The 18056-nt window shown below is 45.6% G+C and overlaps 1 protein-coding gene across 1 annotated transcript in view; it reads left to right on the top strand.

Annotated features, from left to right (window-relative positions):
• Positions 1–18056, top strand: part of ZFYVE26 (zinc finger FYVE-type containing 26) — a 59706-nt gene that overhangs the window by 26125 nt on the left and 15525 nt on the right. Inside the window, exons 22-32 of the mRNA XM_024567618.3 lie at positions 1244–1440; positions 2599–2703; positions 4227–4349; positions 4737–4913; positions 6288–6534; positions 7239–7337; positions 10314–10477; positions 11733–11869; positions 13809–13840; positions 14465–14601; positions 15538–15758. Coding sequence (XP_024423386.2) covers positions 1244–1440; positions 2599–2703; positions 4227–4349; positions 4737–4913; positions 6288–6534; positions 7239–7337; positions 10314–10477; positions 11733–11869; positions 13809–13840; positions 14465–14601; positions 15538–15758 — 1639 coding nt within the window. The remainder of the gene's footprint in view (positions 1–1243; positions 1441–2598; positions 2704–4226; positions 4350–4736; positions 4914–6287; positions 6535–7238; positions 7338–10313; positions 10478–11732; positions 11870–13808; positions 13841–14464; positions 14602–15537; positions 15759–18056) is intronic.

The raw sequence follows: 18056 nt of genomic DNA, 5'->3' as shown, positions 1-18056 counted from the left end.
TTAGAGAAAGGTGCCTCCATAAGGGTGGGAGACTTGTCCAGGATAGTGAGTGGTGGAGCAGCGCTTGAAACCTAAGTCTGTCCAACTTTTGGACACATATTCATAACTGACGTTCTCAGCCCTGCATATCAGAATCATTGGAAAGTTCTGTAAACCACGAATATCTAAGCTCCATCCCCAAAAGCATGGGGTGGAAGTTAGGCAAATGTTCACTTTAAAACAGGTGCAGATGTTTTCTTTTAAGGCATTGAAGGCCATAGAGTCTCCATTGAAACTACTCAACTGTTCATTGTAGCGTGAAAGCAGCCATAGATGATATATAAACTAATGAGCGTGGCTGTATTTTCACAAAACTGTTTATAAAAACAGACTGTGGGCCTGTTTGACAACCCCTATCTTTTTAAATATTTATTTATTTATTTATATTTAATCTTTATTGTATTTTTTCCATTACCATTTAGTCCCCTTATATCCCCCGCCCAGCAATCGCCACACTGCGTGACAACTGTACTTTAAAAGCTCCCAGGAGATTTTGATGTGTGCCCAGAGTTGAGAGCCCATGACCTACAACACTCCACCAGGGGGAGCAAGAGTCCGCGGCCCATGGCGAATGGCTTCTAGGCTGAGGGCCTGGCTTCCCTGTGGAAAGGAGAAAAATTGCCCTGGAGAAGTCCACTGGCTGACTGGTTATGCAGTCGTATCTGCTTGGAGTCTGTTTTTTAGCTCTGAGATGGTGTGGGGGACAGAGAGGGAAAGATCTTCTAAGTAATAATGATAGGATATTGAGGGAGTGAAACTAGTTTGCCTGAAATAACTTTGAAGTCACTATGTATGTCACAGAGTGAAAGTTGCAAGGAAAATGAAAAGTTCCACTGACTCATTGCGTCTGAAATGTTGCTGTATGTGCAGCATGCCAGAACATGGAGAGAGTGTCATCTGTTCTGTCTTTTTATCCTTCTTCTCCCTTCCTCCCTATTTCTTCCTCTCTTTCTCCTTCCGCTCCAAAAAGTCTCACGACTCTGCCTAAGTTTGCACAAAGAGAAGCACAGGGGCATAACACTTCTCCTTGCCATATAGTGATGCTTCCAAATGTAAAAACTAGTTAAGGTCAGGTGGAACTTAAGGATCCTCCAAACTCCTGTTTCACGAAATTGAACAAAGCTCTTCTTTTAAGAAGTAGCCTGGACTCTGGAGCTCTTTGGGTGCCAGGCTTGCTGCCTCTGGGCATCTTTTTGTCTTGTAGACAAAGAAGGTTGGCAGTACCTGTTTCCTGTGAAGGATGCGTCACTGAGAAGCCGGCTAACCCTAAAGTTTGTGGACAGGTGGCCCCTGGAGTCGTGTCTGGAGATCCTGGCCTACTGCGTCTCAGACACAGCTGTCCAAGATGAACTAAAGTGCGAACTACAGAGAAAGCTGGCGGAGCTGCGGGTGTATCAGAAGGTATGGAAGGCATCAAGAGAAAGGAAGTGGACTATGCACCCTGTTACCAAATTTGCCCAGTCCGTTCTCGTGTGACTGGGTTTTAAGAAACAGAAAGCTAGGCCTGGCTTTTGCTTTGCATCTGGCTTCTGTTCTTAGGTGAGCAGCGAGGAGGCCTCCATCTGGTTCCTGTTTTATTTACTCCTATTATTTTAAATATTTATGCATCAAACAAACAAAAAAATTCACATTGGATGATGCTTTATAGTCCACAAAGCCTTTTCACATATACAGGGGATGGGGCAAAAGTAGGTCTACAGTTGTCAGTATGCAAAACACAGTTTACTCTTGCTTTATTATTTATTAATTATTGTATCATTTTCCAGGCAAACAACTGTAAGCCTACTTTTGTCCCACCCTGTGTATTTGAGCTTTGTATATGTTTTATGTCCACTGCATCTTTTATTGTTCTTCAATAGTTTTTATAGAGCTTACCTCATCATATGTCTTTTTTAAAGATTGTTTCAACCTCTACTGAATTTCAAGAGCTATTTGAAAGGATGCATGAACATGATGATTTCAAAAATGAGAGTCTTGTAGGATATGTATTACATTCAAGATCAAGAGGCTCAGGGGGACAGATTCAGGTGATAACAAGTATAAAACTTACGCCAGTTTTTCCATGTGTACTTGGAACTGAACTGAGTCGAGAGCCCCACCAGGGAAAGGCAGGTGAAGTTGGCAGGTCAAGATTTTCTTCCCAGCCTTGCTCAGTTTTCGCACAGAGCTAAATGCTGCATGAAAGGTGATCCCACAGAGCATCAAGTCGGCAGACAATCTTGAGTAGAGTTTTGAGATGGAAGAGGATGGGACGAGAGGCCCTAGAAGGGAGAACAAGCTGTAAAGTTACAGAAACCTCTGAGAACTGTCCTCGCAAGTGAAAGGCTCCAGTCCTGCCCTCCCCACTCAGTCTCCCTGGTTGTGCTTCCCCAGTAGGGTCACTGTCCTCTCAACAGTCTTTGCCCCATTTGCTCCATTTCCTCCTCTCTCCTGGCAAGATATGACAGCCCAACTTCGGGAGAGAGACCTAGGGATGGCTCATCCCCGCAAACTCCAGTGACTCATCCGTGGAGGAAGATGCTGCATTGTGGTTTGATAGCTTTTCCTGTCTTTCCTTAGATTTTAGGTTTGCAGGCTACCCCAGTGTGGTGTGACTGGCAGAACCTGAGAAACTGTTGCGTTGAGGACCCATCAGCTGTCATGGACATGATTCTAGAAGCAAAGGTACCATTTTCCTGGGCGGTATTCCCCATCCTCCTCTTTCCAGAGTTAGAGCTCTTTAACTACTTGTGTGCACCCCTCCCCCATATCACTGCCCCATTTTTATAACTGCATCGCATTCTCTTCGCTTTTGTGTGTGTGTGTGTGTGTGTGTGTATGAATTTACTGACGCAGAGAGAAGTGTAGAACTGATACCAGCTGATGCTTTTGCACTGTCACCTTGCACTCATACGTGCAATTTGCTACACTGTATACACAGGGTGCAGGGTGTTTGTGTAGCCGTGGAACTGCTATGTCATCGGGCATGAGCATCTCACCTTCACTGAGATGTCACCAACTGCCCTTCAGACCAGTTGCCCTGGTTACACTCCCACTCACAGTGCCTTTGCTCCATACCCTTACTCACGTTTGGTATTGTCCAACTTTTCACCTTTTGCCAATAGGACATATCTTGTCGTTTTACTTTTCATGATTAGTAGTGACCTTGAATATCTTTTCATGTCTTCATCGAGCACTTGAGTGATACGGAGAATTTATCTACCTTTTAGGAGCTAATGTACTATAGTTGAGAATGTACATATGCTCATTCAGATGTTCAGTCATCCAGGAAGCATTTCCTGAATACCTGTTACTTGCTAGGCACTGTGCTAGGTGGTGTTGAAACAAAGATGATTAAGCTTAGTCCTTGTCCTTGAGCAGCTCACATTTTGGGAGGTGGGGCTGTGAGAGATGTATTCCTAGGTAATCATTGTGTATCAAGTGTCAGAAGTAAGCCAGTACTGTAGCGGGCGCACCAGCAGGGGGCCTAGCGTGGCCTGAGAAACGGGGAAGCATCCTGAAGAAGGCAGCACCAGGCGGAGTTGCAGGGAGAACGTTTCAGGCGCCGCCATGTCAGAACTCTTGACAAAGCCCTGGAAATTCTGTCCTCTGAAACTTAATCCAGGGTTCACAAATAAGGGGTGGGAGGGTAGCAAGGGAAGACGTGGGCGGAATCCAACCCAAACACGTTTGTTTGGCGCATGCAGTAGTAGTCTGCAGAGTTTTTATTTTTTATAGTGATTTCATTGCCAGCATTGTAAAATAGGGACTTTTTTAATTTAATTTTTTTTTTAATTTTTTAAATTCTAATAACACTGGGCCCACATGTTCATATGGCCACAATCAAAGCTGAGTAGGCCTTGTCTCCTCTGGATAGTCTTCTCTGTCTTCCCCACCTCCATTGTATCTCCCAGGCAGACACCAAGTGTCGGTCACTGTGTGTCATCTGCCCTTCTCTTTTATAATACAGCTGAGATGCCAATCATGTCATTAACAATCAGCCTGCTTCCCTCACCTTCATAACTTAACTTGCCACTTGAGTGTATGATCCCACTTTAATCCTGTAGTGAAGTTCCCACCAGCACTTACCAAACTTTCTGGGGGACTGGCAGACTCGATTGCAGAGAAAAATCAGGCAAAAGCTGGATGGGTGCCAAGGCCAGTCATGGAAAGGGACTGAAGGTGTGTGTGTGTGTGTTTCCTTCCAGGAGTATCAGCTATGTGAGGAGTGGGGCCACCTGTACCCTATTCCAAGAGAAGATTTAATCAGCCTGCATCAAAAGCATCTTCTTTACCTTCTAGAAAGAGGAGATCATGAAAAGGCTCTGAAAGTAAGCCTCCAACTTTTCCCATTTTGGGGGTGGGGAGGGACAAGAAGATGAGTCACACCACATGGCTTTGTTCCTGCTAAATCTATGCAAATATTCGCAATCTCAGATCTGCCCCTTCTTGTCCTTCAGGAGCTGGTTGTGATCTGAATCTTGAGCAGAAAGTGCCTAGACTTGCATTAAGTGCCAGAGGGGCAGCGGGTCCAGGATTCTGCTGAGCTCTGGTCCTGTCAAAGCCATCATTTATGAGGCCATAGGGGTGGGAAAAAATGAGTGCAGAGAAGTTGTTCGTCCAAAACAAATAAATGTCTTGTTCTCAAACAAAATAAGTCAGGATTGAGTGTTCTTCTACAGGCTTTACCTTTCTTCTCTACCCTTCTCCTGCAACAGCTTCTGCGAAGAATCCCTGACCCCTCCATGTGCCTTGAGGTCACAGAGCAATCCCTGGACCAGCACCCTAGCTTGGCCACTTCTCACTTCTTGGCCAACTACCTCACCACCCACTTCTATGGAAAACTGACCGCTGTTCGACACCGGGAAATCCAGGCACTGTACATGGGGTCCAAGGTAAGGAGGAAAAGCAGGTGCTGGGAAAGCACACTTGAGGGGGAGTCTGCTGGCCCAGCTCCCACTTCAGAATTTTCCCTGTCCATGGCTCTTCTTCCAGGCTCCTGCCATCTTGGGCCTATGCTAGATAAAATCTTTCCCCTAGCAGCGCACCACAGCCTAGCTGAGTCCCTTAGGACTTGTCATTCTCTCACTGCCCCTCCTCCTAAGTGAGTTGGACCCGACCCTCTCTTTATGTTTTCCCTGGCATCTGCTGTCTCAATTCTGGCCATGTATTAGAATCACCTGGACTTTTCAAAAATACCGGTAATTGACGTCTTTGCCCCAGATCGATTAAAACTGAGTCTCTTGCAACAGGGCCTGGCTATCTTCCAAAGGGAGTCTGGTGTGAGAATTTAAACTACTGCTTGCTAAAGGATTAAATGTCTAGGTAATAAGATGAGGTAATAGGCCTTTAACTTTGATATATAACCTTGGAGACACTAATAGAAAAATAATTTTAAACACAAAAGAAGTAATCCAGAGAAGGAGTGTTTGGAGAGAGATGGGGCCCTCTGACCCTCTTCTCATAATTCTGATTGGCAGTCGGACATGCTGCCCACAGACAGAACGATGAGTGTTGGGAAGCCAGGAATATGACCACTGGCCCACTTGCTGAGAGTTCAGCTACATAAAATGTTTCTAAAGACAATACCCCCCCCCTTTTTTTTTAATCTCGTTGATGCACTATACCTAAATGGGGGCCTCCTTGAAAACTGGCAGTAAACAGAGCCAATGAAAATCTTTCAAGCCTAGGGATAACCATCTCTAGAAGAAGTTTAGAGTCATGTTTACCTGTAGGACGCTGGAGGTGCCAGGTTACGCAGTCCACTAATATCACCTTATATTGCTCATTCTAATAAAGGCCCAGATGGACCCAATGGCGGCTTTAAGTTCAAGCAGAGCTCAGCCACTCCTGGAGGGTCTAGGCCAGAGGTCAGCAGCCTACCACCAGTGGGCCAAATCCACTCTTCAGCCTACTTTTGTAATCAAGATTTACTGGACAGAAGTACTTGCATTCATCTACATATTATCTATGGCTGTTTTTCCACTCCATTGGCATAGTTGAGTAGTTGCAACGGAGACTTTATGGCCCAAAAAGCCTAAAATATTTACTGTCTGACCCTTTCAGTAAAAGTTTGCTGACCCCTCCTCTAGGCGAAGGGCGTATTTGTTGATTGCCACCAGGGGGGTTTAGGTAGGAGTCCACCCTTGCTTCCTAAAAGACTACTAGCCAGTTTCGGTAGTTAGCCTTGTACCCTTGGTAAGAATCTCAGCTTTCTTCTCAGGTTTGTGTACTGTTTTCTTTGCTCTGTGGCTATGCCTCGCAAACAGGTCCTGCTGACCTTGCCTGAGCAGCACCAGGCCAGCTATTCCCACTTGTCCTCCAACCCCTTGCTCATGCTGGAGCAGCTGCTCATGAACATGAAAGTGGACTGGGCCACCGTGGCCGTGCAGACGCTGCAGCAGCTGCTGGCCGGGCAGGAGATCGGCTTCACCATGGACGAGGTCGACGCACTACTTTCCAGATACGCTGGAAAAGCCCTGGACTTCCCGTACTCTCTGAGGGAGAAGCGATCAGGTGACTGCCCACACCCCAGAGGGGGGTTTCACGTGGAGGAAGAAGTTCTATGCTACATCCTTAGTTTTAATTTTTCCTCTTCTATTATTTTGAATTGATGGAGATTGAAAGAGAATAGGAGAGATCTTGGTCTTGAGGAAGTAGCAAGCTAACCAGAATTTTAAAATGGTAGATGACCACCGCGCGCTTGATAACATAAACGTTTGGGAAACGAACATACCGGAAGCGGTCTCTGTGTGGCCGTGGTGCAGCGGCCCCTGAGTGCCATTGTTTGTACTGAGGGTGTGCTCCATTCCGGCGTCTCTCAGCTGTCCCTGGTATGTGAGCTGCCTCAGCCCCTCCAAGAATGAAGAACAGGAGTAAATACGGGCTGGTGTTCCCAGCCAGCTCCTTTTTCTTACCCCTACCCTCCAAAGGCATCTTCTTCCACTTCCCGCTGGCACTTTTCAATTTATTTTGTAAAATCCTAACATCTACTTTATTTTTCGCATGTGCCTTTATAAACTCACCTTGTTGAGGACTTTACGAAGCACTTATGCTACTGGCTTAGAAGTACCTGGACCGTTCCTTCTATAGGAACGATACCTGGTAGAATCGTGGGACGATAACCAGTGAAACCAACAGGGCTTTATACTAAGCGCCCAGCGCAGTGAGTAAAGGTGCTCGTGGTAGAACGATATTCTGACAGCACTTTCCCTCTGCAGATTCTGCGCTTCACCTCCCGGAAGTCATCAGTCAGGCTCCAGACCTCGAGACCTTGACAAGGTCCCCATCAGCAGAGTTCTCTTCTGCTGCTGCGCCTGGTAAGAACAGGTTCTGAGAGTTACCCAAACTTTAGCTCAATCTTGCTGCATTCTGACTTTCTGATTCTTCTACCCCCTTTTTTATTTCCAGTTACAACATCCTTGCTGTTTTTCTTCACTTGTCAACATTGTATACCCCAGAAAAGTCAACATACAGTTTATTCTTGGTTTTCGTGGGAGTGTATCTTTAGTTTCTACAAACACTGACTTAGTGACTACTGAACCATTGCTGCTAGGGAAAATATGTACGCATGTGTCTGTAGATATATATCACATATATATGTTGTATATACTTATATGTGACTTAGATGTATATCACGTACATGGATTAGAGAGATATATTACATAGATTATAATATTAAACTGAAAACAGTTTGTACCAGTAGATTCTATTTTGCAAAAAATAGAAAGAGGCTCGGCAGTGTTAAGTGTTAAGGGACTTGCCTGAGGCCGCCCACTGTTGGTGCCAGAGTCAGAAAGCAAACCCTGTTTAACCAGCCCCGGAGCCCGAGCCCAAGCTTCTTGCACTGCACTACACTGTCCCCTACCTTCTCCGTCAGCCCGTTGTCTCTGCGTGAGCACTAAAATGGGAGAGCAGACTGTCACCTTCCCAGCCTTTGCTGAGAACCACAGTCGGGAGACTTAAGTTACCCGCCACTCTGCATGTCTGTGAAAGCAGTATAAACATTGAGTTTGAGGTCACAAATGAATTTTAGTGAGGAGGCACATTTGCAGATAGGGAATCTGTTAATAAGGAGCATTGACTGTATTTAGTCCTCATGTTTATTCTGCTCCTAAACTGCACCTAATTGCTTACGTCTGTCACCCATATGGGGCGCAAGCTCCTTCAAGGCCTCAGCTCTGCGTCAGTTGCCCCTTTTTGCCGTCCCTCCTTTCCCTCAGTGTCTGGCCCCTTGCACGATGGCCTCCGCTCTAAAGAAGCTCAGCAAGTGTCTGTTCTGACAGCAGTCAGAGCAGGATACTGGGGAGAGATCTGAAGCCTCTCTCTCTGGGTACTGCTAAGGGTCACTATGTTTTTCAGTTTCCTTTTTCTGTGACCAGCCAACATTCCTCTGCAAGGTGACCAGAAATCTCCCTAGATACCATAGACCAAAGACTGTGGCATTTCATGGCCATTCTTCCAGAATTAGTCATGGCTCATGAAAACCATCGGACCTGAGGGGCGGGCTCAGACTTAGAGGCATATGAGCAGCTTCACATGTCTGCACAAGGCAGCCTGAGCAGCTTTGGTTTATGTTGTTAGGGGGGTGGGTTTTATTGTGGAAAATTTCCAAAACACAAAAGTAGAGAGAATAGCACAACGAAATCTCACATACCTGCTGCCCAGCTATAATAATTATCATTTCACCCTGGTTGGTATGGCTCAGTGGATTGAGCTTCCGGCTTGTGAACCTAAGGATCGTGGTTTGATTCCCAGTCAGGGCACATGCCTGGGTTGCAGGCCAGGTCCCCAACAAGGGCCATATGAGAAGCAATCACACGTTGATGTTTCTCTCCCTCCCTTCCCCTCTCTAAAATAAATAAATGAAATCTTTTAAAAATAATAATTATCTCATGATGGCCATTCTTATTTGATCTATGCCCCTGTCCTTCTACTGGATTATTTTGAAGCAAATGCTAGATATAATTTCACTTATAAATCTATCAATATATGAGGTCTGTCCAGAAAGTATATCATATGAAAAATAGAGACATTTATTGAAAAAGATACAAGATACAAGAAACATTGTACACAGGATAATGACACCTCAGTCTCCTTCAAAGTAGGTACCTTGGGACTTCATATAGTTCTCCCTGTCACCATTAGCTACCCCATCATATTTTCCTGAATCTCAGACAGTCTGAAGTCTCTTCCCTTTCAAAGGTGATTTTTGTTTTGGAAAAGCCAGAAGTAGCCAGGTGCCAAATCTGGGCTGTAGTGGGGCTGAGCTATCTGGGTGATTTGATGTTTTGCCAGAAATCTCTGCACAAGACAAGATGCATGAATGGGCTTCTGGTGATGAAGTTGCCAGTCACCAGTTGCCCATAGCTGTGGCCTTCTAAATCATCCAAATAATTTCCGTGGAGTATTGTTCAAGCTTAATGCAAAATTTGATGCAGATTTGTTGCTATACTTGCTCAGTCATTTTGAATACAACAGCCACACAGTACACATGCTCACTCAACAGTGTCTACCGCCCCCACTGACTAGTACAGTGAAGTTGTCATTGTTCACACATGCACATTCCAGTCCACTCCCCTTAGCTGCCAGGTTACATCAATACCATGCAACCTATTCTCAATATATTAACAATGGTTGGACTCTTTCTGGACAGACCTTGTCCATCTCTGTAAGTAAGGACATTTATAAAATAAAACCATGACATTATTTCACACCTAAAAAAATTAACAATTCCTCATTATTCTCAACTACCCAGTGAATATTCAGATTTCTCCAGTTGTCTCGTGAAGATTTTTTTAGAATTGATTTTTCTAGAATCAAGATCTAAGTAGTGTTCACATATAACATTTAGCTAAAATATCTCTTAAATCTCTTTTAACATTAGGTTCCCTACCTCTTTTTCCCCCCTCCCTCTTTTTTATTTGTGGAGGAAACTAGGTCATTTGTCCTAAAGAGTATCCCACATGCTGATTTTTGCTAATTGCTGCCCTGTGGCAGTCTGGGTCTTTATCCGCTATATTTCTGGTATCCTGATAGCAATATCTAGAAACTTGATTTGATTCAGGTTTAATATTTGGGGTATGTATATATGAGGGAAGGGTGTGCGCCTCCCATCAGGAGATACACAACATACAGCTGTCTCTCTTCTTGTGAAGCACTGATGGCCACTGACTGGCTCTGTTACTCCAGTAGGGATTAGTAAAATGGTGAAACTCTAATTCTCTCATTGCTTCTTCATTTATGAGCTGACCTGTTGATCACCTTTTACTCTGACTTCTGGCTCTGACTCCCAGGTGTCTCCACTGTGCATTCCCCTGGTCCGAGGGAGAGGCCCGATGCACAGAGTCAGCCCCCACTGCAGTTTGTGCCCCCCGCGACGCCCCCAGCCAGGCACCAGTGGGTACCGGACGAGAGCCAGAGCGTCTGCATGGTCTGCTGCAGGGAGCACTTCACCATGGTAAGCAGCGTCAGTCTCCAGCTGTTTCTGAAGGAGACATTGAAGGAGAACTCTAGTTCATGAGCCTGAGTTTGTAGTCACCTCATGGCCCCAAGAAGATATTGGTATTTTCAGAAAAACTACCAAATCCAGACTTTGGATTTATGTTTGACCTGACCAGAATGTATTTTCTGGATTCAAACAGGTAGGAGATGCCCACAAATAGCCTTAAATTCTAAAATCTTTGCCATTCTCACAAAAAACCAAAAAAGAGGCAGACCAGTATAGCAGGAGGAATCGCCAGACATCAGGCCTTGTTCCCAGCTCCCCCGTCTTTCACAGTCAGACAGGAGCCCGATAGTGGTACGTGTGCTGCCTCTGGAGGCCGAAGCCCTAGTTTCTAAGCCCAGCCCTGCCTCTTACTAGCAGCGTGACTGCAACTCTTCCAGTCTCAGGTACTCGCCTGTAAACTCGGGATGATATGTTACTCGTGTCACGTCACTGAAAGGAGTGATAACAATAACAGATGTTAGCACACTTAACGTAGTGCCTGACTAGTGTGTTACTCAGTGCTGATGAAAACAGTGATGGTGTGATTTCTCGGTGTCTGTGCCCTCCTCGTTTATAAAAGGTAATCTCATATAATGAAATGAGACATACTTGTGAAACATTTTGAAAAAGAACTCTTTTTCATCATCATTAATACTATGTAGAAATCTGATCTGCCTTGGCTGAGAAAGTCACCCTTCCCCACTATTTTTTGCTATATCTTTACATGTTTTTTCCACAGACAACCAGGAACCATTACAAAACTGCCCATGACTTGGGCACCTTTGCTCATCAGCCAAGAGATATCTTTAAGTCTTAGCTTCTTAAAGGCAAGCACTAGTGTGTTCTTTATCAAAAGACCTTCAAGCACCTGGTGTGTTTTTTTTTTTTAATATATATTTTATTTATTTATTTTTAGACAGAGGGGAAGGGAGAGAGAAAGAGAGGGAGAGAAGTATCAATGTGTGGTTGCCTCTCACTCGCCCCCTACTGGGGACCTGGCCCTCAACCCAGGCATGCACCCTGACTGGTAATCAAACTGGCGACCCTTTGGTTCACAGGCTGGCACTCAGTCCACTGAGTCACACCAGCCAGGGCATCACCTGGTGTTCTTTATCAGTCACAAGGACTGATACCAACGATAAATGGGTTGACAGTTATACTCAGTTCCCAAAATCTCACCTTCTCTTCCTCCCCACTTCCTCCTCTTTCCGCTGACACTCCTCAGTTTAACAGACGTCATCACTGTCGCCGCTGCGGCCGGCTAGTGTGCAGTTCCTGCTCCGCTAAGAAAATGGTTGTGGAAGGCTGCAGAGAGAACCCGACTCGCGTGTGTGACCAGTGCTATAGTTACTACAACAAAGAGTGAGTGTTCTGCAGCGGGGCTGCCACTGTTAACTGACCACTGCACCCTCCAGCAAGTCCTTACACTCCCAGGAGACTCACTATGAAGAATGTCTCAAATCTGGAACAATTACAAAAAGTTTTAACTTAACACTCACACTGAAATGCCATTAACTCTACAGTGAAATGTTAGACGTTGGTCAGAGGAACTTGTAAGAAAGGAAATAGGGGTGAGAGGAAGCCAAGTTCAAGGCTCTTAAATGATGGTCGCTCTGAGATCGAGACATTCAGTTCTACAGCCCATCCCTTGAGTGCAGTCACTGATAGCTCATCAAGCTCCTCACCTGTTTTAGAGCCACATTTGCTCCATTTGGTTTCAGCTGGATTCAAAGGACACTTTCATACCTGCTAAATGTTTGGACATCCCTTTCATCAGCTCTAATCTAGTGAGTCATCCTGGCTTGTTATCCATAATTAGAAGAGCCTTTCCACTAATCCTATACTTTCCTACACACAGTTCACTTGATAACAGAAACTGCTCATACTTCTGACAAGACAGATCAGGGCTGTGTTGGCTGGCCCAGTGTTGCTCAATTTTTTGCACTACTTCCTAGCAGCAAAGGAGGTGGAACTAAGACTCCTAGAGCATATGAGCCAAGGCAACTATCCAAAAGCAAAATTACTTTGAATTCTTCATGTTTTACTTACAGGCTTAAATAGATTTTACATTCTGCTCAATAGTGTAACAGCATTTTGGGGGGAGAGGGGTGGCATTATTTGCCATGATGATTACCGATCTTAAAGGAAGGAAGATGTGCCCGTGCTTGTACTGCAGTTTCGGTGACCCTGGCATACCACTGCCTCCCTCAGGTTGGGCATGGAGGAGTTACCTATCTACCATACTGCTGAGATTTGAAATGAGCAGTAGTATGGATGGGAATTCTTTCATTCAGTAATCACTCAGCAATAATCACTTTGCTCTCAAGGAAACCCCATTTTAGTGGGAGGATGGCTCACAAAGTCATTGAATAAGTATAGTGGTCACGGGGGTTTCTGAGAGGTACGGCACCTGATCTGAGCCACAGAGGATGAGAAGTTACTGGAAAAGAAGCCCAAACAAAGCATGCCCAGAAATGGGAGGGACAACTGCAAATGTAAGAGTAAGGGTAGGAGAAAGTATGGGTGGTTGTTGAGAAAGTGTAAATAGGTAGGTGATGGGCTAAGGTTCTGACCAGCTTACCTTGGACTCAGAGGCTGGCAGCTGAGCCAGAAGGATTTAGGAATGGCACAAAGGCTGGGAGCTTGCCCTTTGGCAGCATGGGTTGGGGTTGACCAGCAGGCTTCTAATGCAGGTCATGATTTATGACCCAGGTCAGGATTTGGGCTCCAGTTTGTGGAATCAGGACTACGTGCTTGGTGGCACTTGGTGGTGCCACGTGCTTGACCACAGTGGCAGAGTGGAGAGGACTTTTATGGGTTGAGCATAGGTCATGGATGGCAAGAGATGGTCTCCAAAGGTAGCCAGGTCAGGTCACAAGGGGGCTTTGTCTGCCAAACTGCAAATGTGGAACAGTTTTACCCTGAGGAGCTACTGAAGAATTTTAAGCTGAAGCATAATTTGACCAGATTTGCATTTTTGAAAGCTTACTGTAGCTGCGGAGTAAAGAATGGGTTGGCAAAGTCAAGGAGAGCAGTTGGGAATCTATTGAAAAGGCTTTACCAATAAATGATGAGGACCCTTTCTGAGGCGAGGATGAAGAGAAAGAGGGGGACATTTAAAGAGACACTTAGGAGCTGGAGTGAACAGGAAATGGTGGCTGTGACAAGTGAGGGAGAGAAGAGTTTTGGGTAATTCCCTGATATCTCACTCAGGTAACAGAGTAAATGTCAATGCTATACAACACGCTCAAAACAAAGAGGAGGAGATTCAGGTATTTAATTTTTTTCCCTCTGTTTCTAGTGTGCCAGAGGAGAATCCAGGACAACCAGAAGGTAAGGCCAAATCACATTCCCTGTGACTTTATCTGCTCAGATTGGCTTTTCCTTCAGTCTCAGCTACAGCTGATACCCTAATGGCTATACAGTCCAACGGGTTGGCCAAAGAAAATTCTTAGCATTGGAATCAAGTGATTTCCTTTAAAGTTTGTCATCATATTCACCTGTCATCCTCGCCGATTAGCTTCCAGCATTGAGAAGGCCAGTAACCAAAGAATTTGGTCCATAACTTTTAGTAGGTTCTTTCTTTTTTTTTTTTAACCCCTAGATTCCTATTCACTATCATCCTACCTCCCAAAGCTCCCCCCTTCCCCCTACTTAGTTACTATTCATAGTTTAGTCTATATACATCCACAGAAGGGTAGTTTTTGAGTAGCCAGTGGCTCAGCCCTCCTTTCATGGTTGTACGAAAACACTGTAACACTCATCCCAGGTCACCCTTGGGTAGAAAGTTTGAGGTGCCTTATTGAAGTCTCCTAAAGGAAATAAAAAGGACCAAGGAAAGAGAAAGGGCACTCCCATAGCAGGCAAGGGTCTGCCTGCAACTCCCACCGGCTCACTGGGCTGGGCCAGGCTGGCCCGCTGGCCAGTCACTGACAGGGATGGCACTTCTCATCTCAGCACCGGACAGCTCCAAGAGTGAAAGCCCTCCATACTCCGCGGTGGTGAGAGTCCCCAAAGCACCTGAGGTGGAATGGATCTTGGACCTGAATGAGGAGGAAAATGAGCTGGTGCGGAACGAATTTTACTATGAGCAGGTAATAGCAATACAAAGTAATGGCCATTAGAGTTCCTTTATGATGTGTATTAGTATGGTAGGGAATGCATAGGTAAGTGAACACAGCCTGACCTTTACTTGCTTAGTGTACCAATATGGGAGTTGAAACAAGTAACCCAGGTAAGGCAGAAAATGAGGAGCATCTTGGGAAATGCAAAAGAGGAAATCAGGAAAGGCTTCATGAAAGAGGTAGCATTGAAGATGAGCCTTGGAAGAGCAGTAGGAGTTTGACAAGCAGAAATGTGGGGGTTGTGAGGGGAGTGAGGATAGGGGAAGGCCAGAGAGTATAAAACTAAAACATCTGAGTACAGTGTCAGAAATTGCAAGGCATGATGGGGAATTGGAAACGGTTCTATTTTGAGGGATAGGATGCTAGTAGAGACGTAGGAGAAGGTAGAATTGAAATGGGCTAGTGATGTTTAGGGACTTGAATTCTGCAGTAAGGAATATGTACTTAGTTGGCATCAGGAACCAGGAAAGGTTTTGGAATGTGCTTTTGGAGCATTAATTTAGCAGCAGCGTGTCCAGTGACTTGAAGCAGAGTCTTCTCCAGGAGGTCAGACAAGCACGGTGGGTGTCGTAGTCCAGGCCAGTACTAAGGAAGACCTGTGTTAGTAGGACAGCCAACTGGGAAAAGGAGGGACCTCTAGACAGTCCCAAGAAGTAGGTAAGACAGGAACACTGCTGCTTTCTTCCCAGAAAGGTGACAAAACCTAGCAGCCAGAGCCTTGGTGGTGCTACTTAGAACATCTGGAACTTGTTTTGTTTCACTTCTGCTTCACTGTGGAATTTTGGCTCCTTCATCGGTGTTTTTCGAGCTTTGTGCAGCAGGAAGAGTAACTCCCACTATCTGCACTTGAAGAATGCTCCCGTCCCTGGACTCACGGGGTGTTTCTCCCTCCTCTCCACCGGCCAGGCCCCCAGCGCCTCCTTGTGCATCGCCATCCTGAGTCTGCACCGGGACAGCACTGCCTGCGGCCACCAGCTGATCGAGCACTGCTGCGGGCTGTCCCAGGGCCTCGCCAACCCGGAGGTGGACGCAGGGCTGCTCATAGACATCATGAAGCAGCTGCTCTTCAGCGCCAAGATGATGTTTGTCAAGGCCGGCCGCAGCCAGGACCTGGCTCTTTGTGACAGGTATGTGGGAACACGTGTCTGTTCTTTTGCATGGCGGTCATTTCTTTCCAGCTTCTTTTCCTGACCCCACTGTGAGTTTTCACCTCACCACCCTTTCTGACAAGACGTACTGACACGTTTGCATCTCACTTTGGTGTTAATGTAGTGCTGTCACCAGATCACACGTGGTCTTCTTCACCCTACCTTAGCAGTCTCTGTCCTTCTCTTTCCCTGAGTGGATCCTCAAAGCAGAGTGCTCTCTAGCTATACCCAGGCAGGAAGACTCCAGTTGACTTGTACGTGATACCAGTTTAGAGCAGCATTAAAGACTCTGGTTGATGGGTCGTTCAGGGGAGCACCTTTAATCTCTGTGGGACTTTCTGGCTTTTAAAGATGTGTCCTCCCTGAATGTCCAGTGCTTGCCCTTGACCAAAACTCTGCCCCGTCCTTGACCAGATTCAGACTGTGGCCTCAGGAGGCTCTGAGTAACTGACCTATAAAGCACACCAGGGACTGACGTATCCCTGTGTCACAGGGAGGAATCTGAGTCATAAAGTAGAAATCTTTCTGGGAAATGTGTGATTAAGCCCCGGGTCCCTGCACAACCTGCTCTGCCTCCATGTATTAACTTGACGATGAAAACTCCCAGTTCCCAGCTTGTCCGCCCAGGTGTGACTCATGCTGCGTGTTCCCAGCACTCAGTCCTAGCCAGATTTGGGAGCAGAGAGCCTACTTGTCTTCGTAGTACCTTTGGGCGCTTGCTCAGAGTCCTCGCCTGCAGACTCACCAGCTAGCAGAGATTGCAGTGAATCTCGGCTTCACCACTTCCGAGCTCTGTGACCCTAAACAAGTCCGTTACCCACTCTGGGCCTCAGTTTCCTCCTCTGTAAAATGGGGATGATGATAACACTTATCTCATAGGTCTGTTATGAGGATAAAGTGAGAATATCCATGTAAAGGGCTAAAAACTGAACCTACATTTCAAAAATGTTAGCTTTATTATTTTTATTAACAAAAAACAAAAAGTTGAGAAAGACAGAAGAAGGCAGGACAGAAAGTGGAAGGAAGTATTAAGGAGTTAATTTCACTCTTTTATATCAAGAGGCATTAGATGCTACATCATTTTTCAAGTTGATAAATGAATCCATACATATAACATCTTAAGTAAAGTTTTTTAAATAACCATGAAAAGCATCAGAAATGGAGAAGAGGGGGAAAGAACAGAAACCCCTCCCTATAGCAAAAAAATAAAATTTAAGGCAAAAATAAAAATATATCTAAATATAACTTGAATATCAGTAATGTAAGTGGGGTAAAGTATTAAAAGAAAAAGATAGATTGGGTAGGGGGGGCAAAATTAACATGAATTCCTATGCTTCCTTCAAAATCTACAGATGGAGGAAATACCCGCTTCAGGCCGAGGGCAGCAGAGATTAAGGGAGTCCTTCCTTCAGCAGGGTTCTCACCCACCCCAGGCACCATGGCCTTCAGCAGTGGTTTCAAATTGTGCATCTCTCTCCCCTACCCTGGGCTCAGATACATCCACTCTGCTGTCTCTGCTATTTGCTGAGAGGAGTGAATACATCTCCCATATGTGTTTAGAACTGGTTTACAGAGTATTTTTCTACTGTTTTTAACTCTTACAAAACTCACACCACCTATTACAAATGAATAATACCCAGTGACACCAAATTTGCTTTTACACACTATACTTTCCTACTCCACTCACGCTAGGTTGAGCATCACTCACACCCTGAATCCCTTTTCAGGGAAATCGGTGGACAAGTCGGGACCCATGGGGTTTCTTGCTAGAACTGTGATACAAGATTTGAGAACCCTGCGTTCAGGCAGCAGTAGACAGAACAATCCACCCCTCTGGGCTTTCTGTCACTGTAAGGTTTTTGCAGTCACCAGGTACCAGGAGCACAATAAAGGTGGCAGTCCCAGTGGGCTGTCATGAGAGCCCATTCTTAGCCCAGGGAAAGGAAGTCAAGTCCAGGAGACTAGAACCCAAGGGAAGGACCAGGAAGCCCCTGCCCAGTAGCGCCTCCAGGGAACGGTAATGATGTGACCTCTGCATGGACCAGGAGCGCAAGCCATGGATACAGCCTCTCTGCTCTCTCCTGCGCAGGCAGGGTTCAAAAGGACCAAAAAGCAAACGGGTCACTTGTGAGCCTCCAACATTCAGTGTAAAGGCCATGCCGCAAACAGAAGACCTGAGTGTCTCTACCCCACGTGTCAATATCTAACATTTAATGAGTGCCTGCAAAGTTCCAGACACTAGCCTAAGCTCTTACCTAAACTCTGGGTGATTTCATT

The sequence above is a fragment of the Desmodus rotundus genome, chromosome 7 (assembly GCF_022682495.2).
Source record: "Desmodus rotundus isolate HL8 chromosome 7, HLdesRot8A.1, whole genome shotgun sequence".
NCBI classification, from domain to species: domain Eukaryota; kingdom Metazoa; phylum Chordata; class Mammalia; order Chiroptera; family Phyllostomidae; genus Desmodus; species Desmodus rotundus.
The sequence above is the reverse complement of the archived record's forward strand: the minus strand, read 5'-3'. Positions and strand labels throughout refer to the sequence as shown.